The sequence below is a fragment of the Nycticebus coucang genome, chromosome 5 (genome assembly GCF_027406575.1).
Source record: "Nycticebus coucang isolate mNycCou1 chromosome 5, mNycCou1.pri, whole genome shotgun sequence".
Lineage (NCBI taxonomy): Eukaryota > Metazoa > Chordata > Mammalia > Primates > Lorisidae > Nycticebus > Nycticebus coucang.
The window spans coordinates 113,732,178-113,757,724 of NC_069784.1; the positions used below are offsets into that span (position 1 = coordinate 113,732,178).

Genomic DNA, 25,547 nt, shown 5'->3' on the forward strand with positions numbered 1-25,547 from the left:
ATTAAACAGTACGGCTGGCGAAAATTAAGGCATGGCAATACACAAATACCACAGTGCAATTCTGCTTCAAGATTCCCAAGCAGTGTCACAACACAGTGGCAGTGGCTTTTGTATGAACAACTTATTCCCTTCTGGGACCACCAGAAGATGACATCTGGCCCTTCTTGGTCTACTTAAAATTAGAAATGATCTGGCAACCTGCAACAGATCCAATTCTGAATAATCAAGAGATTATCACCAAGAAGGATGTTCACTATTTATTTAATAAGATAAAACCTACTGTTTTCATAAAATCCACACTAGGTAGAGAGTTCTACCTAGGCTTGGATGAGGCCTAGAAATTGTGGGGCTACATGTTTTCCTTATGTATTTATATTTCACCAAGCAGGGAAAATAGGTGTTTTAATGTTGCAGCAAACCAGGGAGATACAGCAATATCTTAATGTTAGTTCCAAGCAGATAGGAGATGGGGCTGAAGCAGAATAATGTCACTCATATGATCTTAAAGTTTAACCTTTGCAAAGATTTCATAAATGTGCACCAAATGCACCGTGGGTGATGACAGTTACAACTATAACCACAGCATTCCAGGAAGGGTCCTTAAGCGCAAACATCTACAAATTCTTCAGCTTGGAGTTGTCTGCCTTTAGCCAGCCCCCTATTGCCTTAAATATGGTTTTAAGGAACTGATTCAAAGATTGTCTCTAAACTTCTAAATTTCCCATAAGTCCAGGCAAGCAATTTCCTAACCCTGTCATAATGCACATTAGCAGCTTTTAAATGTTTCTGCAATTCGCCTTCTTAATTAGTATGTTTTTGCATCTAATTTATTTCTTCAAAGGAACTGGTTAAAAAATGAACTCTGTAAACACACTGTGTTCCTAGCTATGAATTTCTATGACTTATAATAACTGGATCAGACATCAGTCAATCAAAATTAACAGTGAAGACACAGATGTTCCACTCATTTGAACATATGCTGAATGGACCAGTAAATACTAACAAAATCGTCCTATAAATTAACTGTTAATCAAGTCAAAAGCACAAGTGACTTTGCAAAGATTTCATAATGCTGACAACCCTTAATTTCAGACTTTGCAAATAGCGCAGCAGATCTGCAAAACGACATTCTAATAATCACAGCAGGATCAGCTCTTAGCTAACCCACTCATGTGTCATATTAACACTTAATGAGTCTTCTACACTACTGATTTTATAGGGAAAGAAGAGTCTGGAACTCTATGAAGAATCTATGCTAGCATTTCCTTTCCAATTTCATTTCAGATTTACCAACTGCCAAGTATACTTTAAGCTCATAAAATATTGGCAGCACTGAGTTGCTTGGCAAGAAAAGCCTAGCCAACTATTCTCTTCTAACTCAAAGCTACGACCTTGTTCCCTCACTAAGTCAAGCCAAGCAATTTGTATCCCCAACGTTGCTTTGCAACTAACAATATACACATACACACACTAAAAGGTACATTAAGTTTTACGGCCAGACTTCTGCTCCTCTGGATTGTCTATAAATCTTTCCTTACTCTAATTCTATGTGAACAATAAACACTGAGCCAGTATATCTGGGAAAATGATCAGGAGTTGTATTTGAAAAATTAAGATCCTACTGGCCAGGCCAGGTGCTATATATGGCTCACACTTGTAATTCCAGCACTCTAGGAGGCCGAAGCAGGAAGATGGCTTGAGCTCAGGAGTTCGAGATCAGCCTGAGCAAGAGGAACACCCTGTCTCTACTAAAAATAGAAAAATTAGCTGGGTCATGTCAGGTGCCTGTAGCTCCAGCTCCTCGAGAGGCTGAGGCAGGAGGATCACTTCAACTCAGGAGTTTGAAGTTGCTGCAAGTTACCCCAAGGCCATTGCTTTCTAGCCTAGGCAACAGAGAGAGACTGTCTCAAAAAAAAAAAAAAAGATCCTATTGTCCAGTTCCAAAGATGTGAATTTTCCCTGGATCAACCAAAGCTAGCTTCCCAAGACCAATTCCGAAACTCCAGAAACTGTTTTGGTAGAGCTAATATTCATCAAGCTCCTGAGCAGGAGGACTGCTTGAGCTCAGGAGCTTGAGGCTGTAGTGAACTATGATCACACTATTGCACTCTGGTGCCTGGGCTACTGAACAAAACTCTGTCTCAAAACAAGAAAAAAATTTCCCTTGGAATTTTTTACTTATTCACTACATCATCATGCAATGGTAGGCTCCCAATAATTATTTATAAAATAGTTGGATGTAACTGGTGAACTATAAGATCATAAAAGACCAAAAATATACTTTTTTTGTTTTGAGACTGGTCTCCCTCTGTCACCCAGACTAGAGTGCAAGGGTGTCATCATAGCTCAGTGCAACCTCAAACCCTTGGGCTCAAGTGACCCTTCTGCCTCAGCCTCTCTTGTAGTTTCGACTACAGGCACATGCTAGGATACCTGGCTAATTTTGCTACTTTTCATAGAGACAGGGTCTCACTCTTGCTTAGGTTGGTCTTGAATTTCTGACTTGAAGCAATCCTCCCACCTCAGCATCTCAAAGTGCTAGGATCACAGCATGTCCTACTGTGTCCAGCCAGAAATTATACTAAAACATAATTTTGTACAGACCTAAGAAAGAACTCTTACAGATTTTAAGTAGTGAACAAATGTCTACTGATAACTGTAATGGTGGTATTAATAATTTCAATGTTTTCAAATAATTTCAATGTTCTTCTGGGAGACAGAAGAACATACTTATAAATGAATAGACTGAAATCAAACTATTTTAGGTTCAAAACTGGGCTCTGCCCCTTAGTAGCACTTGGAAAGTTGATAACACTTGGAAAGTTGATAACACTTCAAGGGGTTACTCAGTTTCACCATAGGTAAAATAGACCAACTGATGCTATCTGCCTCATACAGCTGTTTTAAAGATTGGATAAGGTCATGTCCATAGCGTGACTGGCATGGCACCTAGCACACAGAATGTTTTCTATTTGTGCATGGTCTGCCTTAAATTAGAAGACCAAAGTGATATAGTCAACATGTGCAATTTTATAGTAGTTTGCCAGCCCTCTAAAATAAGAACTAATAAGAATTTTTTTCTCGGGTGGCGCCTGTGGCTCAGTCGGTAGGGTGCCGGCCCCATATACCGAGGGTGGCGGGTTCAAACCTGGCCCTGGCCAAACTGCAACCAAAAAATAGCCGGGCGTTGTGGCGGGCGCCTGTAGTCCCAGCTACTCAGGAGGCTGAGGCAAGAGAATCGCTTGAGCCCAGGAGTTGGAGGTTGTTGTGAGCTGTGTGAGGCCACGGCACTCTACCGAGGGCCATAAAGTAAGACTCTGTCTCTACAAAAAAAAAAAAAAGAATTTTTTTCTCCAAAAATAAGTCTATTTGGAGCAGTCTAGACTACTGACATTCCCATTAATAACAATGATGATTTCCTAGAGTAAGAATGAAGTTTGGTTTCCGAGCACTGCAGCCATCACAATGGCATATTCTTGACTTAGTTCTGGCCTCATGGTTATACCCCACACCTAAGTGACTTAACATCCTACTACGTAATTGATACATTTCCTGACCTGAAACAACCATGATTAGGAACTCTGGTTAAAGCATGGTATTCTAGGGTCCTCTCCGTGGCAGAGAAGCAGAGAAGAATGAACAACAGGTCAAGTTGAATTGGGTCCAGAGCACTCAGAGAGACAGGCCTGGAGCCTGCTTAGAATGACCAACCTTGTACCAAGAAAAGTTGTCAAAGAGTTGGAAAAGGTCAAAAGAAAGTACTGGGTGTCCTTTTAGTGGAGGGCTGGGCTTTATGTACCACACTCCAAAGGCATTACCTGATTTGAAAGGGCGTGCACCTTTGATTGCCCTTCTGGTGATTAGACCATTTTGTAATGTTGCTGGGGTAAACATTAAGTTGTGCAAACAGATAGTAATAATGCACAAGTGTCTTGTCCACAGAATTACAAATGAATATTGTTTGGTAGAGACAGAATTGATTTCCACCCGAAAGAAAAGATGAGTCCAACATTCATTTATACTTACAGAACTGCCTTACATAATAGTAGCCAGTTTTTCATCTATTAGCAAATTCATTTTGGCATTCCTGATTTTGTGTGTGTGTATAATAACCATGCTTTAAATCCTCCTTTAAACTAGTTTTAATATGTTTCTGGTTTTCTCATTACATAATGAGTCAAATAAATATTTGGCATAGGTTTATATTTGTAGAGTCATGATTTTAGATTTTTGAAAATTATAGTTTATAAAATTACCATGGAGCATTTCCCATGCAGGAAGCACTTTCCCAGACAGGGAACTGAGGAGATAGAAAGGGAAGTCCTTCTATCTAGAAAGACTTATTTCTCTAAAAAAAAGAAAAGTGAAAGAAATAATGTCAAAAAGTTTAACAGCTAATATATTTAGGTAGTGGTGCATGAATGTTCGTTATACTGTTTTATGTTCCTTATGACTAAAATGTTTCATAACTTAAATTTTTTTAAAATGTTTCTCCTAAAATTACATAGGGAATCTAGGTAGTTACCCCAATTCTTCCTCAGTATCAGTTTGTTTTTCCCTTAAAAACACATATATATCATAAACTTTCCTCGTCCTGAAGATCCATGCTTTCTGCTTTGCATGCCACAGGCAATTAATAAATACTTACAGAATTGAATTGTTGGGAATATGCTACCATATTAGAGGAAAATAAATCAGATTTAGGAGCCAGAACTTATCTCAAGGAACCAAGGAGAAAACAAGCAAGCCCCAGGCTGAGTTGTAAACCCAGCTCCCAAGGTCATTCTCGAGAAAGGCTTCTTTTGATCTAACACTTGGTGGTAGAAAATAGCCCAAGATTTGCCTGGAGAAGCCAAGTTTGTAGCTTGAGATCAAGCAACAGGCAACTACCTATTCAGCCTGGGCTCTGAGCTCCCTTGTACTGACAAAAAAAAAATGTCAGAGTCAGCTTTCTGATTATTTGATAAGATTTCTAGAAAACATCACTAAAATTTGTTAGCAGGAGGGGACCGGAAGTATCACTACCGAGACTCTTGCACATCGTAACGTTACCGTCAAGGACTAAGATGTTGGAACTGATCCTCTTAAATAGGAGCATACGCACTTTGACATGTTATTTATTCACTACAAGGGGAAACTGGTGCAGTGGAAAAAACACCTGGATTATCTGGAAGTCAGAAGGCCTGAGCTTGAATCCTTTTCAACCACTTGATTTATTCTGGCTTGCTGAGATTGCATTTCCAACTGTAAAACAGAGTTAATTACACTATCACTTACTTCTCTTCTTTCTATGGAGTCAATAAGATGATCAGAAGAGGAGGACTCCATAGCATGGAACAACTGAGACACAGATTACCATTCTCACCTAGCCATGGAAAGTCACCTGAGCCCCAATGGCATCAAATCATAAATTGGGAAATATCTATCTGAAGCAAAAGCTATGGCTCTGTACAGCAGGAACAGCTCTAAGCTGATAGTTATCACAATAAACATATTAGAAAACTTGAATGTGACATTAAGCAGCATTTGACATGTAATAGCCTTACATGATTTTTTTAAAAAATAAGAAATAGGGATAATCAAATATTATATAGGAAAGGCAGACACAGTGGCTCAGGCCTGTAATCCTAGCAATCTGGGAGGCCGAGGCAAGTGGATTGCTTGAGCTCAGGAGTTTGCGATCAGTCTGAGCAAGAGTTAAGACCCCTTCCCTACTAAAAATAGGGAAAATTAGCCAGCCATGGTAGTGCACACCAGTAGTCCCAGCTACTGGGGAGACTGAGGCAGGAGGATCGCTTGAGCCCAAGAGTTTGAGGTTGCTATGAGCTATGATGATGCCATGGCATTCTGCCCAGGGCAACAGAGTGAAACTGTCTAAAAAAACAAAAGTAAATTAAAATAAAAATACATTTGTTAAAGGAGAAAGAATTCTCTGGCTTTGGTAAATACTTGGTTTTATACAGTTAAAGGCCAGTAGAGAGATGACCCCATGTTCATGGACAATCCCTAAAGCAATTCTCCACCCATGCTTCTCCTAACAGTACACAGGTCCAAAGGAGGCTGAAAGTATTGGAAAGTACTGATATAACCAGTTACAACCACTTTTAGACATTTCCTGTACAAAGGAATATAACTTCCTTCTCGGTATGATTCATGTACCAAAGGCAACTGCTTTCCTCAGTGTTGACAACTATTGGAACAGAAAGGTCTGCTAGGAATGGAATGTTACAGTTACCTCGTGCAATTTCTGCAGGATAAGTTACAGGTACCTTCCCTATGATTTTATTAACTAGAAGATGCTCTTTAACATTTAAATTTTCTCTCCTCTCTCCCGTGTCCCCTAAGAAAATTACCATACTTGGTTACGTGTCTTTTCATTTTTATATTTTCTTTTGGAAAAAAAACTACAAAATAAAATTTACCTAAGATGTTAAAGTACTCACTTACTTAAATTTTTAGGTCAATTAGGCAAGACTTTAAAAACCAGCCTTGGCCTTGGTGTGTGTCACACTTTATGGGGGCAAGACATGATTGCAAGAGGGACTTTACCTAACAATTGCAATCAGTATAACCTGGCTTATTGTACCCTCAACGAATCCCCAACAATAAAAAAAATAAAGAAAGAAAAAAAAAATCAGCCTTGGCTCATTTATTCTTCCTCCTTTTCCACTAATCCGGCATACATTTTGATTGATTTCTCTAATTCACATCTCTAGCCAGAGAGAAAAACGAATACGTTAAAACAACTCAAGAAAGCAATGTGTAAGAGTCACCAATGGTTTTTAAATAATTTATCATTTTTTTCTTTCTTTTTTTTCTTTTATGCCACTAATAAAATTTTGCACGCTTAATTTTACTCCCTGAAAATGAGGATATTTTGCTTAAATGTAGCCAATTTCCCCCACATACCCATACTAAACAAATCATAGGAAGATGAGCCTGTCTTCAAGATAGACCTTTTCCAAAGCTGTGGGTTCCCTTTCTTCCTGATACCCACATAGCTGTGGGTTCCTGCAATGCTGCCCACCCTCACCATATTTCCTACATATCCAACTATCTCACCCAAGGTGAAGTAGCTGGCATGTTCTACAGCCAGCGCGGGCTCCACGGATGATGGAAAGGAAAGCATATGATAAAATGCCCTCCAGTGGCCTCCTGGGAGTGGCCATGATTTCATAGCACACTATCAGCCCTGGAGTCACTGGCCAATAATGCATTTTCCTATGTTCTCTCCTTTCCTGTTATGTGGTGGTGTCCAAAAAGAACACTTGGGGGAACTCCTTGGAAATTAGATAGTTGGTACCTTGCGCTAGAAAGACTTGTCAATCTCCCACTCCACAAAAAAAACTGTGAGCCAATTTCAGCCTGCAAACCAGAAATAGGCCTCTAACCGGGCCTCAGAAACAAGAAGCAGGGACGGTCCCTGTAGCCACCAGAGGGGAAGTGGCGTATAGCAGAGAACTCTGAGAAGGCTGCGCCAGCCAAGGCCATTGGTAAGACAGGCCGGTATTTTACACGTGTGAGTAGACTTCTCCTACAGATGGAACCAGCTTGAGTGTCTCAGGGAGACCAAAGGTGACCAATTTGTGGAAAGAAACCAGGACCCCAGGATACTGCAAAGCAAGGTCAGAAACAACAATCTGCGCTTGAGGGGTACTGTAAAGACCAACTACACTTGAGGGGTACTCTAAAGACCAATCTATTTTTGTGCCTTGATGTCTTCTTCTTAGTTTTGCTCTTTTCAGATTTTCTTTTTCTTTTTTTGAAACAGAGTCTCACTATGTCGCCCTGGGTAGAGTGCCATGACGTCACAGCTCCCAGCAACCTCAAACTCTTGGGCTTAAGCAATTCTCTTGTCTCAGCCTCCCAAGTAGCTGGGACCACACGCGTCCACCACAACACCTGGCAATTTTTTCGTTGCAGTTGTCATTGTTTGTCAGGCTCGGGCTGGATTCAAACCCACCAGCTCCAGTGTATGTGGCTTGGCCCCCTAGCTGCTGAGCTACAGGTGCTCAGCCTCTTTTCAGATTTTCTACTAGAGCTCTTTTTGAAAGTTTATAATTTTGCCTCAATTGACCCATTATCTGAGAAAGCAAGAGGAAGTTTGGGTTTGTGTGGGGTGGGCAGCAGCTGCCACAAATACTGCTACCCACCCCACAAATACTCTGGGTTTGTGTGGGGTGGGCAGCAGCTGCCACAAAGGCGTGCCAGGAAAAGTGAAAAACTCAGAGAAAGGGTGGCGCCTATGGCTCAAAGGAGTAGGGCACCGTCCCCATATGCCGGAGGTGGTGAGTTCAAACCCAGCCTAGGCCAAAAACTGCAAAAAACCAAAAAAACTCAGAGACACACAAGGGACACCACTGGGATCTTTTTGAAATATCTTTCTAACCAGAGTTTTTTCTTTAGGAGTTTATGTGTACTCTCTTGATAAAATTTCACTAAGGCTCATGTCTTGGGTGAGGAAGCAGTGACTGAAAGGTGGGAAGGAACTGTAAGGCAGCTCAGATGTGAAGTTCTCAGACACAACTCAGTTGACGGGCATGAGGTCATTTCCACTCATCCACAGTGAAATGGGTAAAATGCATTATAAATAATGAGTTTTTCCATATATTTAATGTATGCAAAGAGCTCCCCTTCTTCCTACACAGAAATGTCTTTCCTTTTTAAGAAATCATGGCAGAAAGTGGCTGGTTGTTGAGTTTTCTCTTTTCTAATTTATAGTATCCTCAATTGGAACAATTAAAATATTGGCAAATATGTATCAGTCCTCTGATTTTTCTTTTTAACTGGTTTATGGGAACTACTATTTAGAAAATACAGACATCACCCTCCCTCGCAAGATAGATGAGACGATACACTTTGAAGCACTGTATATTGAAAGTAGAAATGCAGAAGTCGGCTGGAAAACTTTCGACAACTTCTCCGTCTAGGATAGACATGTATAAGGGTTACATTTTGTTTTTTTTTGTTTTGTTTTGTTTTGTTTACCAAGTAAGACCAGAAATCCTAAAAGAGCTTTGCTCCAAGCATGTGGCATCAAAGCCCAGAGAGGTCACATACTTCTCCAACCAAATGGCATAGGGCAACTATTGTCACCAGTCAAGTAAAGTGGAAACGTGATATCGATGAAAATAGAAAAGCTAAGTTCTTTTTTTTTTTTTTTTTTTTGGTTGCAGTTCAGCCGGGGCTGGGCTTGAACCCACCACCCTCGGTATATGGGGCCGGCGCCTTACCAACTGAGCCACAGGCGCCGCCCCTAAAGCTAAGTTCTTAACGTGTTAGCCTGCAAGTGCTTCCTTCCCATTGCCCACCGCTGCTATAGGGAGAAAGGCTGAGTAAGAGACTGCAGTGTGTAGTGAGCAGGGCTGAGGAAGGGCCCAGGCAGGTGTGAGGGCTGTATGAGGCAAAGGCCAAGCGGGGCAGCCAACAGGATCCAGTACCCGCCCAGAGGAAGGGAGGGAGGGAGGCGGCCTTGAGCTTGGCAGTGTCCCTGGGTCTTAGATGAGCAGAAGTAGGAGGGAAGGAAAGGGAAAGAAGACCGAAGGAGGTGAAAGTGCTCCTGGATCCCTGCTGGCACCGCCACCTCCTCACACAGCATCCTTCCTCCTACAGCCCTAGACTCACCCTTTGTACATCTCCCCTCCACCCCCAACCAATCCAAGTTGACGCTCCTCCTTTAATCTGGCCTAAAGACCAAAAGCTAGATCAAAGGAAAAGTCACAGGGAAAAATTCTCACTTTTAAGGTTTCAGAAGCAAAATTTTCCTGAATGTTTAAAACGGCGAATGGGTTCCAAACACAGAGTTAACAAGGGTTATCTAACCACCATCTGCAATGCTGTTCTAAAGAGAAGAGTGCTCCTGGTTCCAAGCAGGAACCTTCAAACTTTAACCTGGATGAACAAATACAATCTCTTTACAGTTAACCATTTCCACAAGCAAAATAAGAGAGTAACAGAATTGATGTTTATTTAAAAACATTTTCTGGACCAAGCACAGTGGCTCACACCTGTAATCCTAGAACTCTGGGAGGCCAAGGCAGGACAATTGCTTGAGGCCAGGGGTTCGAGACCAGCCTGAGCAAGAGGGAGACCCCCCCCATCTCTGTAAAAAGTAGAAAAATTAGCCCAGCACCTGCCAGTAGACCCAGCTATTCATGAGACCGAGGAAAGAGGTTCACTTGAGCCCAGGCATTTAGGATTGCATTGAGCTGTGATGATGCCACTGCACTCTAACCTAGGAGACAGAGCAAGCCTCTGTGTCCAAAAAAAAAAAAAGACGTTCTATAATGAATGTCTATAGAATTTATAAAATTCTATAAAAGCTAAGAGATGTCAGAGACATGGAGACCTTGCTTCCAATTGGGATTTGTCCAACCTTGTATCCCTGACAGCTCTTAGCTTTCATAGAATTTTATTGCCTACAATGCAGAGGGCTGGGAAGGGGTGTTGTACACTTGGTGTTTGTTATCTGAGCGATAGTCTCTGGTATACATAATTTCATAAAAGCATTAATAGAGCATTAGTTTCATCTCAAAAAAGGGAATAAAAGAAAAGAATGACAAGTTAAAAAACAAACTAGAATGTAGTCAAGTAATAACCAAGGGAAAATCAGTGAAAACTTTTTAAGTGCAACCTATTCTTTAAATAGACACTAACCCACAAAGATAGAAGTTTATAAAAATGTCACCAAGCTTTAAGGCCTTATTTATTCCATTAAGTTGAGCTATTTATTTCCCATTGTTTCCCACTTAAATGCTGAGCCCTTCCCAGGCCATCCCTGCTTACCCTTCTAAGCTCCCCCAGAATCCACCCCAATTCCAGCTGACAGCTGTTTTCTGAGAACCACAGCCATCAGGCATGACCCCTCATGGAGGCCCTGCTGTAGCCAAGGCCCTCTGAGCTCCTTGATCAGGGAAGCATGATCTATACAATCAATTCACCAATCTCTGTGGACTGAAATGATTCATTTGTCGCAATAATGTTATAATTTTAAAGCACAGAATTTGAAGGCCAGAGGGAATCTCAGATACCAATCATTCTAACCCTCCACTCTTTTCTGAGATTTTAAATGACTCACTCCAAATTAAAAGAAGAACCAAGACCAAAATCCAGACCTTGAAACTCCTGTTCCGAAATTTTGTCCCAGCACACCATGCCACCTTGCCTTTGCAAATTCACAAGATTAAATGAGGGAATCTTAGACAGTTTGCTCAATTCTCTTTACACTTCTACCCTGGTCAATTTTACTGGAGAAAAAATGCCATTGGAGGAGATAAGGGCCTTTCTCACAATTACAGGATTCATAGTGTAGGTGACAAAAGCTAAAATCTAACTTGAGGGAACAGTGCTCTTCCCACTATCTCGTAAGGATTCAACTTTCAAAGCGGGTAAATCAGTGTAGAGAAAAGGTCAGTACAGCCCAGGGCCCAAAAACCCTGAGGGCCACCTGCTTTTGCATAGCTCTCAAACTAAGAACATTCTTTACCTTTTAAAACCGTTGGGGGGGGAAGGTAAAAACTGTGAACTATATGAAATCCAAATTTCAGTTTCCATTAATACAGTTTTGTTGGAACACAGCCATGATCATTTGTTTAGATATTGTTAATGGCGACTCTCAAGTTAACCAGGGCAGAGCTGAGTAGCTGTGATAGAGACCTCATGAACTGCAAATACTTACTATCTGGCTCTTCACAGAAAAATCTTTCCAACCCCTGGTGCAGGAAGACCAAGCCTTGTCTTAGAAGTCAGAAAAAAATAAGTTCTACTACCATCAACCTTGCTGCCCTTAGTTTAGAAAAACAAGAGTCTGGAGGAAACTGACATAGCACCTTCATTCTGTTACATCTGCATGCTGAATGACAAGGCACTCACCCTCAGGGTTCATGTCACCCAGATGGGGAGCGGTTAAACTGAGGTCTGCCTGGGTTGGAAGAATGGGACACAGCTGGGGCCCAGGAACAAGGGTCTCCTCAGAGCATGCCCTCCCCACTATCACACATACACCTAAATGCCTCATAAGATGGCAAAGGCCAGCTCTCTGTCATATGATTCCAAGATGGGGGGCCTCCCTTGATTCTGCGAGTAAATCAGCCAACCTAAATGGAGGCAGCAAGGGCCAAGCATAATCTTTTAGGGTCAGCCACCTGAAGGGGAACTCGGCACTGAATCCTGGGGCCAGCTAGGGATCCCTTGGTTTTCTCACTCAGTAAGGTAAGAAGTACTTCCTGCACTGGCTCCTTTGAAGGAGTAAACGAGTTGCACTTCAAATATCGGTGCCCTTCTAATCTTTCTCTCCCTTTCCCAGGGACAAAACTCAGAGAATTACAGAAAGTGAAACTTGTTAGGAAAGTTTCTTTCAACTTAGCTTAGAGTTTAAGATTTTTTTTTTGTAACAGAGCTATAGGGGGAAAAAATGCCCAATCTATCAGAGCAATAAAAATAGGCTCAAGTATTTAGTCGGGTATTTTCCTCTCATATTTTTCAGTTCTTAGAAGCCTCTTCCAAATTATCATCCAGAAATAAGAGTGCTATAATTTTTAGAAAAGTTATGTTTATATAATTTTTATAGCAAGCCACCCAAAGAACCAAGCTATAATCTATTACACTCATGCTCAGTTATGAAGACCAACACTATTAAAAAAGAAACACCAGAACCAGAAAGTCCTAGTTTATTTAGTCTGGCTTCCTTAACATGAAGTTCTTGTTCTTAAAACATTCAGCTTCAGCTGCATTCCAAAACTGGAATGAGCCTACTTCAGGTGTTTTGAAGAGGCTGAGGAGAATCAGAACTGAAAACAAGGTAGGAATATAAAAGCTTTTATGTGATCACAAATCCAAAAAGCTTATTCTTTCGAAAACATTAAACCAAGTTTTCCATCCACAATTATAAAAAATAAATATGTATACTGTGGGAAGTCTAAGCAGGAGGATTGCTTGAGGCCAAGAGTTGGAGACCAGCCTGTGCTATATGGTGAGACTACCTACCACCCCTCATCTCTGCAAAAAAAATTTTTTTTAATTAGCCAAGTATGACTGACGGTAGATAACCTTAGTCCCAGCTATTGGGGAAGCTAACCCCAGAGGATGGCTTGAGCCCATGTGTTTGGGGTTGCAGTGAGCTAAGATCCCACCACTGCACTCTAGCCCTGGCAACAGAGTAAGACCCTGTCTAAAAAATAAAAATAAAATAACTTAAATAAATAAATTCAGGTTGGTTTTCTGGATTTACAGTTTAATAATGGTTAATTTCAATCATACTTATTATCCCTAACATTTGCTAACAGATAACTAATTGCTCCAGTAACCAGAACAGCATAACGCTTTCTGAAATCTAGAATAGGTTGAAAAGATACTTTTTCCCCCAAGGTAAAAGGATATGCAGTCATTTTAATGGCTAAGCTAATCTTAGTTATTAAGATAGCATATCAGCATTTTAAACAATCTTAAGTTCCTGCCCACCGCGGGGTGATATTTTTAAAAAGCATTGATTCTTTCATCAAAATCCTTACAAAGGTATCACACAAGTTTAGCGTCTAAATTACGGCGCTGGTGTTTGCTAAAGCACTGTAATTACTTGAAAGTTAAAACTGGTAAGAGGTGGGAAATTCAAGCCACTGAAACTTGTTAAAAGGCAAAATGAGGTGGGAAGATCATGGCATGACGTGCAAATTCATATGGAGACCCTCTGCACGCAGCCGGCTGCATGGCAGTCATCGCTTCTGTACTCCCAAAACTATGCAGATAGGAGAACGTCATCTGAAAAACCGCCACAGGTATATGGAGAAGGAAAACAACTGCAAGATCTGCGAGAGCAAAACCAGACACTGAATGAAGACAGGACTTTAAGTCCACCACCTGGACCTCAGAGCTCAAGCGCGGGGCCGTGGGTGGGCCAGTGGGGCTCTGCACACATGCACACAGGCCCTTGCACAAGCACACACTCTATCCCAGGAGCGGAGAGCGTCAGGACAGTCACGCAGCTCCCCTCCCTGCCCACCAAGTGGGCCAAGAAGTAAATGTTTCACTCCAAGAAAACAACAAAATTTCCCCCGGGCCGGGAAAAACGTGGTCCCGGCAGCGCAGGGGAAGGGTTTCACGCACCTGCATTGTAAAAACGGTCCAGCACGGTGGTCTCTCCAAAGTCCAGTTTACCAAAATGCAGCGTCTCCAGGGTGGCGCCCACCGCCTCGCACGCCTCCCGCAGGCTCTGCAGGGCCTCACTCTCGGCCACTACCAGCTGCCCCTGGCTCGCTTCGTTGATCACATATGCCACAGTGGTCCGTCGGCTACCCCCGCCACCAGAGTTGCCCCGACACCGGGTAGCACTGCTCCCGGGGGTGGCAGTGGGACACCCAGTGCCAGGGGCGGCTGTACTCTCCACATCCCAGAAGCTGCCCGGTGGTGGCGGCCGTAGCTGACTCTCCTCGCCCTCGGCCGCCGCTCCGCCTCTCCCGCAAATGCCGCCCTCGGGGATGGTGCAGAAGCCCGAGGGGGCAAAGGGTGGCACCGAGAAAGTGATGCCCTCGCCAGGCTCCGCGCTCATCTCTCCTGCCCGGGCTGCAGCAGCAGCAGCGGCGTCCCCCGTCCAGCCGTACCGTCTGGGCAGCCACAGCTCGGGGCTGCTCCGCGCCCTCCGGGCTAAGCAGCTGCCATCGCGCGCCGCGCCTTCGCCACCGCGCCGCCGCCTTCTCTCCGGCGCCCTCTCGCCCGGTGGCACGCCGCTGGCCGGCGGCGGCTCGCCCCTCCTCGGCGCCTCCGTGGCCGAGCCGCACGCCCGCTGCAGGGTTTAGAGTACAAGGGGTGGGGAAGCCGGGTGAGCGGGAAGGGACAGCGCTTCCTTCTCTTGGCGGGCGGACAAGTCGGCTCGCAAACCTTCGCCGCCGCGGTGCAGCTCAAGGGCGCCGCGCTCAGGGTGCCCTGCGCCCTCGCCACCTGCAGCGGCGGCTCTTTCCGTCCTGGGCGCTTTGGGTGGGGCGGCAAGGGTGCCCTCTGAGCGCAGAGCTACCTGGCGCTCACCTTACGGGCGGTGTAGCGAAACAGCTGCGGCCGTAGCTGAAAGGATCCGCCTCTCTCCTGGGCGGCAGCTCCACTTCATCCGCTGTATTTCCTCCTCCTCCCCTGGCCTCGTTTCTTTCCCGATCGTCGCCGCCGCTTCGTACCGGCCCCAGCTTCGCAGCGGGACGCGGGAGTCTCGCGGCTCTTTACAGCCGCTCGCTCTCTCCGCCACCAGCTTCTGGCCACCCACTCGTCGCGGCACTGAGAATCAGGGCCCGCCTTGGGGGAGGGCGCTGCTGGGAAGCTCGAGCCGGGACGGAACCCGCAGCGTAGCAGCTCCCAGACCTCAGCCCTTCCCTGAGTGCCGCGCGTACCCAACGGTCCCCGCCGTCTCCCACCCGACACCCATCTAAGAGGACCTAGAGTCAGAAACACACACACACACACACACACAAACCCCAGAGTACGCGACCACAGGATGGCGCAAAAAAGTCTCTCCAGCGAGTACTCAGTCTTCAGAGTCAGCCCACGAGGCATTGCCAGTGTTCCCCGCGCCTACAGCGCCCCCCTCCGGCCCCTTCTGGCTTCGCCAGCAGCAGGTACAGGGGCCGCGTGGGGCGCTTGGAAGTACAGGGGCAGCCCCCGGAGGCCCACGTTATGCGAGGCGGGAGAGTTTTGACTAGCGCCCTGGAGCTAGGGCCTAAGGTAGAGGGTGGTTGATAGTGATAATGGCGCTCCGGAAGTGGCGGACTAAATTTATCATGTGGTCTCCTTGTATTTTAAAACACCATTTGAAAATTTGTAAATTTCCAATGGCTTGTCCTATTATTGAGTAATTGATTAGCTGCAACTGCTGAACTGTTTAGCATTTTCATTTAGGAATCCCTCATATGTGCCAGATACTTAAGCTGAAAGTCTGGGTCTTCACCCAACTCTGCAAATTACCATCAGCAAGATGAAAGAAGGAAATTAAGGGACCTTTTTCTATTTAAAAAATTACACCATAGGAGAAAAAATGCCTAGATTGCTTAAGAGCAATCAAAAAGTACTTGCTTATTTGGGGAGCAAGAAAAGCAGATGTTTAAACTCCCAGGGAACTTCTATACAATGCTGCAATTGTTAGAAAAGCCAGAGCATGTTACATAAAGTAAAAGGTTTTGGACTTTCCATCTGCAGGAATGACATTAGTGAGTCCTATGAAAAAAGTGGAAGAAAAAAGTAACTTACATTTTACTCCTCCAGGCTTGGGGTGATGAGTTGGGGGGAGGTTAGGGGAGGATAAAACAGTTGAGCAGTAAAATTTATACTAAGGAAATTTTACACTCTTCATGTAAACTGGAATCTGTGTAACCCACATCGGCTTTTGGAATTGTATCCATACTTAAGTAGGCATTTAGTGAATCCATAATAATACTGAAACAAAATGCTGGTGGTCTACTCATTGATATATTTTAATATTATTATATTAATATTGATATATTTGATATATCATTGATTATATTTTAATATTGATATATTGATATATTATAGTTACATATTTATATTTATTATTACTGTTATATTTTAATATTTTTAACAGTTTGTTAAACCTCCAAACCCATGTAGGAGTAGATAACCCTCCACCCCATCCTGGAAATCCGTGAGAACAATGTCTGGAAAACGAAAATGCCTAAAATCTCAAGTAACATTTTAAGCATTTTACTATATAAATACAAGTCTGAGATTATACATAAAAACCATAACTTTTTACACCATTTCATCTTTGCTTCCCGATCAGATCTTTTCAGAGCCATTGTTCATATACAATTTTTATTTTTGTTTTATTTCTGGCTTTGTTTTAGTCTTTTTTTTTATTGTTGGGGATTCATTGAGGGTACAATAAGCCAGGTTACACTGATAGCAATTGTTAGGTCAACTGGCGCTTACTCCTGGCAGCTTGCAGAATCTTTTCTTTTGTCTTGACTTTGGACAGGTTCATCACAATGTGTCTTGGAGAAGCTCGGTTAGAGTTGAGGCGACCTGGGGTCCAATATCCCTCTGAAAGCAGTGTGTCAGAATCTTTGGTGATATTTTGGAAATTTTCTTTTATAATATTCTCTAGTATGGCTTCCATTCCTCTGGGGCATTCTTCTTCCCCTTCTGGAATTCCTATAATTCGTATGTTGGAACGCTTCATAAAGTCCCATAATTCTGACAGTGAACGTTCTGCTTTCTCTCTCTTCTTTTCTGCCTCTTTTACTATCTGAGTTATCTCAAGAACCTTGTCTTCTACCTCTGAAATTCTTTCTTCTGCATGGTCTAACCTGTTGCTGATACTTTCCATTGCATCTTTAAGTTCCCTGATTGACTGTTTCAGTTCCTTCAGCTCTGCTATATCCTTTTTATATTCTTCGTATCGTTCATCTCTTATTTGATTCTGTTTTTGGATTTCCTTTTGGTTATTTTCCACTTTATTAGCAGTTTCTTTCATTGTTTCCATCATTTCTTTCATTGTTTTCAACATGTGTATTCTAAATTCCCTTTCTGTCATTCCTAACATTTCTGTATAAGTGGAATCCTCTGCAGTAGCTACCTCATGGTCCCTTGGCAGGGTTGTTCTGGACTGGTTCTTCATGTTGCCTGGAGTTTTCTGCTGATTCTTCCTCATGAGTGATTTCTTTTATCTGTTTCCTTGCCCTAATTTTTTTTTCACTTCTTCTTGCTCTTTAAGTTCTCGTGCCTGTGGACTAAGGGTTACAGGACCAGGAGGGTGAGAAGGTTGAAGAGCAAAAAAGGGATGAAAGAAAGGAGGACCGAGTGATAAGAAAAAAAAAAATAGAGGAAGGAGAGGGGGTGGGTAAAAAGAATATTGATGAAAAGAAGAGAGGCACAGAAAGAGGGAGACAGAGCAATATAGGTGTACAGTAGGGTACTTTGACACAACCTTAAAAAAACCCCACCTTCTGGGGGTGCCCAGTTGGGTGGTTCCCTTGAGGTCAGCAGCTCTTTGCTAACCTGATCAGACACAGTACCCCACCTCCACCAAGTAGAGAGGAAAGACAAAAATGGTATAAATCAAACCAAAACAAGCAAACAGAAAACTTTACGGGATAAAATTGGGTGAAAAACCAAATAATAGCAGTAGAAACACTAGCAAAAATGAAGTTCCAGTTATTGAAAAAGGCAGCAATGGGAAATTATAATTAAACTAGAAAAATTGAGAAAGAAAAAGGATCTGTATGGAAAAGGTTGAAATTAAAAAACAAAACAACATCAACAACATCAAAATAAAAAAAACAACACAACCAAAAACAAAGCAGTATGTATATGTTATTGAATATTGTCTGGGCAACACGTGGTCTTCTGGGGTATGAGATGTTAATCACAGTTCTGATACGACTGGAGGCTCCTGATTTCTCAAACCCCAGCAGGTAGACACCCTAAATCTCTCTTCAGCCCACTTAAAAGGCACTTTGAACTTGTAAACTTGCTGAGCAGAAGCTTTCCTAGGAAAGTGCTTGTCGCTGGAATCACTGCTGAAGTGGCTATGCACTTACCCAGTGTGCCAAAACCAGTCTCACTCTGCCCCTGAGGGTTAGGGCTGCAAGGCGCCTCAGACCCCACCCTTAGGCTACTCGGTCACTGGGTTACCAGCACCCACCCGATTCTAGCTCTGCGACCCTGAGGGCGGAGCTTGCTGGGGCAGATCGCTCACTATGGCTCCCTGTGACCCACAGCCAAACACTATTAGCTCCGTCTGGCTCAGCGGCTCAGACTGGGGCCCTAGACAATGGCCAAAGTTCTCCACACTCCCACTCAGGCTCTCCCCAAGGCAGTTCAACTGAGTGCCAAGTCCAAAGACACCAAAACAGATCACAGGTAAGTCCTTTCCAGTTTGCAGTCTCACTGCTACTGAACTTACAGTTGCGGGCGGGTTTAGACGGATTGAACACATGCCACCACTTGCCATTTTTCCACTGTTTTAGTCCTCCTCTTGGGGTCCAGAAGTCTCTCGCTGACTCCCTGTATCCTCACAGGGGTGATGATAGGCAGATCCCACCAGCCAGAAATGCCTAGAGTCCTATCTCCCCAGACTCACGGTGCCCAGATGCAAGGAAGCTGTTACTCGGCTGCCATCTTTCTCCGCCCTGTTTTAGTCTTAATTGATTTACTCACCACTGTAACTAATGCTGAATTCATTTTCTGGTAATGATATGGTCAACTGTGTCTTAGGGCTGTTTGCAGTTTAAAAATGGTAAGTGCCCACCACTATATCTCAAGTCTCCTCCTATCTTTACACTTGAGGAGTCTGGGTGTGACAGGTTACCCAATGTCGCACAAAGAATCAGTAACAATATCAGCGTTGGAATTCAAAGCTTATGCTGTTATCCATTGCTCCATATCGTAATGATGAAAATAGCAAACAGCCTGCTTTTTTATTCCAGTGTGACAGCATGCACCCAGTTCTTCTATCAACTGTGTAAAGTTTAAAAGAAGAGTCGTGAAACCCAGACATTTGCTAAATCTGGAATTAAAATGTCAGATCAAAAGACCATTCTTTTTTTTTTTTTGTAGAGACAGAGTTTCACTTTATAGCCCTTGGTAGAGTGCCGTGGCATCACACAGCTCACAGCAACCTAACTCCTGGGCTTCAGCGATTCTCTTGCCTCAGCCTCCCAAGTAGCTGGGATTACAGGCACCCGCCACAACCCCCGGCTATTTTTTGGTTGCAGTTCAGCCGGGGCTGGGTTTGAACCTGCCACCCTCGGTATATGGGGCCGGGTTTGAACCCGCCACCCTGGGTATATGGGGCCGGTGCCGCCCCAAAATACCATTCTTAATTCTTCATCTGGAAGCTGTGAACAGTAGCTGTCTTTCCAGACTCTTCTATTAGAAGCTAGGGAGAGCAAAGGCCTACCAGAATAAACTGAAACTACACTTGACAAAGGTGAATGTTGTTTATACTTGTTTGGTATTTCTTTTGGTCATTAATTTTGTCATTAATTTGTTTTAATACAAAACCATGTTTGAGATTTCTTAATCCTCCAAGAAAAATCTGTACTCCTGAAAGACCTGGTTGCTTTTTATATCGAGTAGCTTCAAATTCCTCTTCTCACCTTGCCTCATTTCAGAAAAACTTCAGGGGCATAGTTCTTAACCACTAGTATAGATCGAAGTCATGTGAGAAGTTTTATACAGAGAACTACCTCCCTCAGTCCCAATCCCAGAGATGTGATTTAAATAAACTTAAGAATGGAACTCCTCTCATCTACTTATAGGATTTAATATAAAGTGATTTTATTATGTAGAGATCTTGTTGCTGGCATTCTTTTAATCATTAACTGATTCAATGAATGCTTTAAAATGAGTACGAGATACCAGAGCTTATCTACAAACATACTAGCATCATCAATGCAAAAAAGATTGTCATAAACTCTAAAGTTGAGTAACATTATCCTCCTCGGGCAAGCATAGAAATCTGTCCTACAGGTTTTCTTGCAGAACCCATATAAGTGGATGATGATATTTGAAATTTTGTAGGATAAAAGCTCACCTCGAATGCTATTATAAATCATTTTAAAATAATGCATTACTTATAAAATACTTAAAATACCAATACATAAGTGATCATATTGAATTAAGTATATGTTGTATTGTATCACCCCTATAAAAGCTCTAAAAATTACAATTTATTAAAATATTTGAACAAAAAATATTTTTACCTGAGGTTTTCACTACAAAATTATCATAAACCTTCTTCTTTTGAATCACCTTTATCTATCTAGCAAATACTTAAACCTAAGTATAAATAACAAGGGGTTCCAAAAAATGGTTGAAGTAAAAGTAAAAAGAAAAGGAAAAATTTTGGATATTTCTTTTCTTCTGCTGGGTTTCGACTTAGATTGTTCTTCTTTTTCCAATTCCATAAGATGGCTTGTACGTTTGTTAATGTGCTCTCTTTCTGTTTTTCGAATGTAGGCTTCTAAAGCGATGAATTTTCCTCTCAGGACTTCTTTTGCTGACTCCCACAGGTTTTGGTAGCTTGTATCTTCATTGTTGTTATATTCAAGGAAATTAATGATTTTGTATACACCAGTAACAGCCAAGACAAGAGGCTAATTAGGACACAACTCTCTTCACCATAGCCCCAAAGAAAATGAAATACATAGGAATATACCTAACAAAAAAGGTGAAGGACCTCTATAAAGAAAATTATGAAACCCTCAGAAAGGAACTAGCAGAGGACTTTAACAAATGGAAGAACATACCATGCTCATGGCTGGGAAGAGTCAACATTGTTAAAATGTCTATACTTCCCAGAGCAATCTACCGATTCAACGCTGTTCCTATTAAAATACCAACATTCTATTTTCAAGACTTGGAAAAAATGATTCTGCATTTTTTATGGAACCAGAAAAGAACCCGTATAGCTAAGTAAGTTCTTAGTAATAAAAACAAAGCTGGGGGCATCACCATACCAGATTTTAAGCTGTACTTCAAGACCATAGTGGTCAAGCCAGCATGGTATAAAAATAGAGACATAGACATTTGGAATCAAATAGAAAATCAGGAAATGAAACCAACAACTTATAACCACCTAATCTTCAATAAACCAAACAAGAATGTATGCTGGGGGAAAGACTCCCTATTCGATAAATGGTGCTGGGAGAACTAGATATCCACATGTAAAAGACTGAAACTGGACCTGCACCTTTCTCCACTCACAAAAATTGATTCAAGATGGATAAAGGACCTAAATTTAAGGCATGAAATGATAAAAATCCTCAAAGAAAGCATAGGAAAAGCACTGGAAGATATCGGCCTAGGGAAAGATTTTATGAAGAAGACTGCCATGGCAATTGCAACAACAAAAATAAACAAATGGGATTTAATTAAACTGAAAAGCTTCTGTACAGCCAAGGAGACAACAACCAAAGCAAAGAGACAACCTACACAATGGGAAAGGATATTTGCATATTTTGAGTCCCTCAAAAGCTTAGTAGCTAAGATCTATACAGAATGTAAATTAATCCATATGAAAAAAGCCAACAATCCCATACATCAATGGGGAAGAGAGATGAACAGAACCTTTTCTTTTTTTTTTTTTTTTGTAGAGACAGAGTCTCACTTTATGGCCCTCGGTAGAGTGCTGTGGCATCACACAGCTCACAGCAACCTCCAACTCCTGGGCTTAAGCGATTCTCTTGCCTCAGCCTCCCAAGTAGCTGGGACTACAGGCGCCCGCCACAACCCCTGGCTATTTTTTGGTTGCAGTTCAGCCGGGGCCGGGTTTGCTGGGGTCGGATTTGAACCCGCCACCCTCGGTATATGAGGTCGGTGCCTTACCGACTGAGCCACAGGCGCCGCCCCGACAGAACCTTTTCTAAAGAAGACAGACAAATGGCTAGCAAACATGGGGAAATGCTCATCATCCCTAATTATTAGAGAAATGCAAATTAAAACCACCCTGAGATATCTAACCCCAGCGAGAATGGCCCACATCACAAAATCTCAAAACTGCAGATGCTGGCCCGGATGTGGAGAGAAGGGAACACTTTTACACTGCTGGTGGGACTGCAAACTAATACAACCTTTTGGAAGGAAGTATGGAGAAACCTCAAAGAACTCAACCTACACGTACACGTTTGATCCTGCAATCCCATTACTGGGCATATATCCAGAAGGAAAAGACACTTGTACTAGACTGTTTATCGCAGCTCACTTTACAATCGCTAAAATGTGCAAACAGCCTAAATGCCCCTCAACCCAGGAATGGATTGGCAAGCTGTAGTATATGTATACCATAGAATACTATTCAGCCATTTAAAAAATGGAGATTTTGCAGCATTTGTATTAACCTGGATGGAGGTGGAACACATTATTCTTAGTGAAGCATCACAGGAATGGAAAAGTATGAATTCTATGTATTCAACTTTGATATGAGGACAATTAATGACAATTAATGACACAGTGGAGGGTGGGGGAAGGGGAGAGCAGACAGAGAGAAGGAGGAAGGGTTGAGGGAAAGGAAAAAAAAAGAAAAGAAAATAGTGACTAATTCTCACATCAATTAGATTTAATCTTGACCGAAGTACATTATTTGAACAATAATTTTTAATTCAACTTGTTAATATGTTGTTTAGGATATTGCATCCTCATTTATAAGTGAAATATGTTTATAATTTCTCTTTATAATAATATATTTTTTCCAATTTAAATATCAGGTATATCCTGATGAAGTAGAATGATTTTGAAGTATTTCTTGTTTTCTATTGTCTATAAGATTTGGCATGATCTGTTTTTTGAAATTATCTTCTATTTGTATTTATAAAAATAAATATTCTCTATTTTTTGAGTCTTTGAAAAAAAAAAGAAGTTAACTGATGACTCCATACTGGACTAATGCTTTTCTCAGAGTCAAAGCATTCTATGATAGACATAATTTTATTTGACAATGTGAATGTTACTTTTTTTTGGCAGTTTTTTTTTTTTTTTTGGCTGGGGCTGAGTTTGAACCTGCCACCTCCGGTTCATGGGGCTGGCACCCTACTCCTTTGAGCCACAGGTGCTGCCCAAATGTTACTTTTTTTGCATGATTATTATTATTATTATTGGTCAATATTTCGTTTCAGCAATCATCTGATTTCTTTTCCGACTGTATTTATCTTCGTTCCTTCTTTACGAGGTTTTTGTTTCTAGTCCTTATCTTAAACATTGTCATTGTTATTAAATTTTAAGCCTCTTTAAATTTTAAAGTAGAAACCAAAAAAAACATGTACACGTATAGAGAAAAGAAAAAGAAAAAAAATGTGGCAATTTAAATTAATTACAATTAAGTACAATTTAAAATTTAATTTCTCAGTAGCTACAGACAGCCAGTGGCTACGCTATATTGAACAATGCAGGTACAGAACGTTTCTATCATGGCATAAAATTCTACTGGACAGTATTGTTACAGAAAGATACTCGCATAAAACTTCAGAAGGTTTGTCTTCATTTATTTAGCACTATAGTAAGCTTTAGATATTAAATAATTAATAGGGTATGATATCAGTTGAGCTCGCATCTGGAGAGACTGATTCATGAAGAGATTGACCTGCAATAGAATATATACAGTAAGAGTGGAAATCAGGAAAAACAGAAAGAGTGGAAATGAGAGCTATGCCTGTACGGGGAATGAGAAGACATTCCAGGCCCTTGCTAAAGCGTGCAAAATGTGCAAACATGCCACGGGATGTTAAATTCTAGAAAACTACAAGTAGTTCAAGTGCTAACAGTACTAATACTAGTAAAGACTAGTAGTAATAGTTTCATAGTCATACTACCACTCTACTGCTAGTCTATTATCACTATAAAACTACTATTGCTGCTATGACAATTACAGTGCCCATTTGATACGGCGGTTGTTTGGAAACCAAGGCTGAGGTCAGATTTTGAAGTGTTTTGAAGAAAGATAAATTTTCTTATCCTGTATGAAAAAGCAACATCTGAAGATTTTAAGCAGGTGAGTAATATGATCTGATCTATATTTGAGAAGGCTGGCTCAGTATAGAAGGGTAGGTCTGGCACTAAGCCTAAGAGGAAGTTAAGAGGCTTCCACGATATTCCAAGTGGGGCCTGAGGAAGTAATCTCTTTGCATTTCAAGTATCATCAAATCAGGATAATTTTTGATGTAATCTTTGATATTCTTTTTCTAAAAGTATCACTGCCAACATTTTAATTTCTCCTTCCGTCTGAACAAGTTAAAGTAATTTTAATAGAAATGATTTCTCTTCACATTTTGCAAAAGACAAAAGCTTTATCTGCTTGATCTTGCCCCATGTTGCCGAGATCCCACCCACATGCCAGACTGTCACCCACAGTCTGAGATCCCACCCACATACCATCTCCCAGACTGTCAGTGTCCCCTTCTTCTTCCTTCACTTTGACTAAAATGTTTACTATAAAAGGCATTCCTTTAAACTAGATAAATAAATCATGAAAAACATGCATAAGTCCACAATAATAGTTCTGTGTACATGGCAGAAGCCAAATCCAACTATTATCACCAAAAGATCCAAATATTTGCAAAAATATTTGGGCTCACAGCATCAATTCAAAGCTGAGGTTCAGGCTGAGAAAATGGGCAGAACCCCGAGAGCCACAGAGGCCATGAGCTGAAGCTGAGGTCATGTCACAGAAAATAGTACCTGTGACTTCATACCAACTAGCAGTCATAGTTACTTTGCATTATAGTCATTAAAAGATAAGTCCTCTATAATTAATGATGCTGGTTCATGAATAAATGGATCAGTGAGACAGAAAAATTCAGAAATAGATCCTATTGCATATGAAAACTTAGTATAAGATAAAAAATAGCTTTGTAGGAAAAGATGACATTTTTTAAAGTGGTGTTGGAATAACGGAATAGCTACATGGATAAGATAAAATTAGATTTATTCCCCACACCATGTACCAGAAAAAATTCCAAATGAATAAGAGATTTTGCTGTACAAAACTGAGATAAAATTAGACTTATTCCCCACACCATATACCAGAAAAAATTCCAAATGAATAAGAGACTTTGCTGTAC

The 25,547-nt window shown here is 41.7% G+C and overlaps 1 protein-coding gene across 2 annotated transcripts in view; it reads right to left on the reverse strand.

The window, feature by feature from the left end:
- Positions 1-15,423, reverse strand: part of MAP3K5 (mitogen-activated protein kinase kinase kinase 5) — a 226,991-nt gene extending 211,568 nt beyond the window's left edge. Inside the window, exon 1 of one of the 2 annotated variants that reach the window (XM_053590832.1) lies at positions 14,101-15,423. In XM_053590832.1, coding sequence (XP_053446807.1) covers positions 14,101-14,542 — 442 coding nt within the window. In that variant the 5' untranslated portion in view covers positions 14,543-15,423. The remainder of the gene's footprint in view (positions 1-14,100) is intronic. The other variant, XM_053590833.1, reaches the window with a different exon arrangement.
- Positions 15,424-25,547: the final 10,124 nt, after the last annotated feature.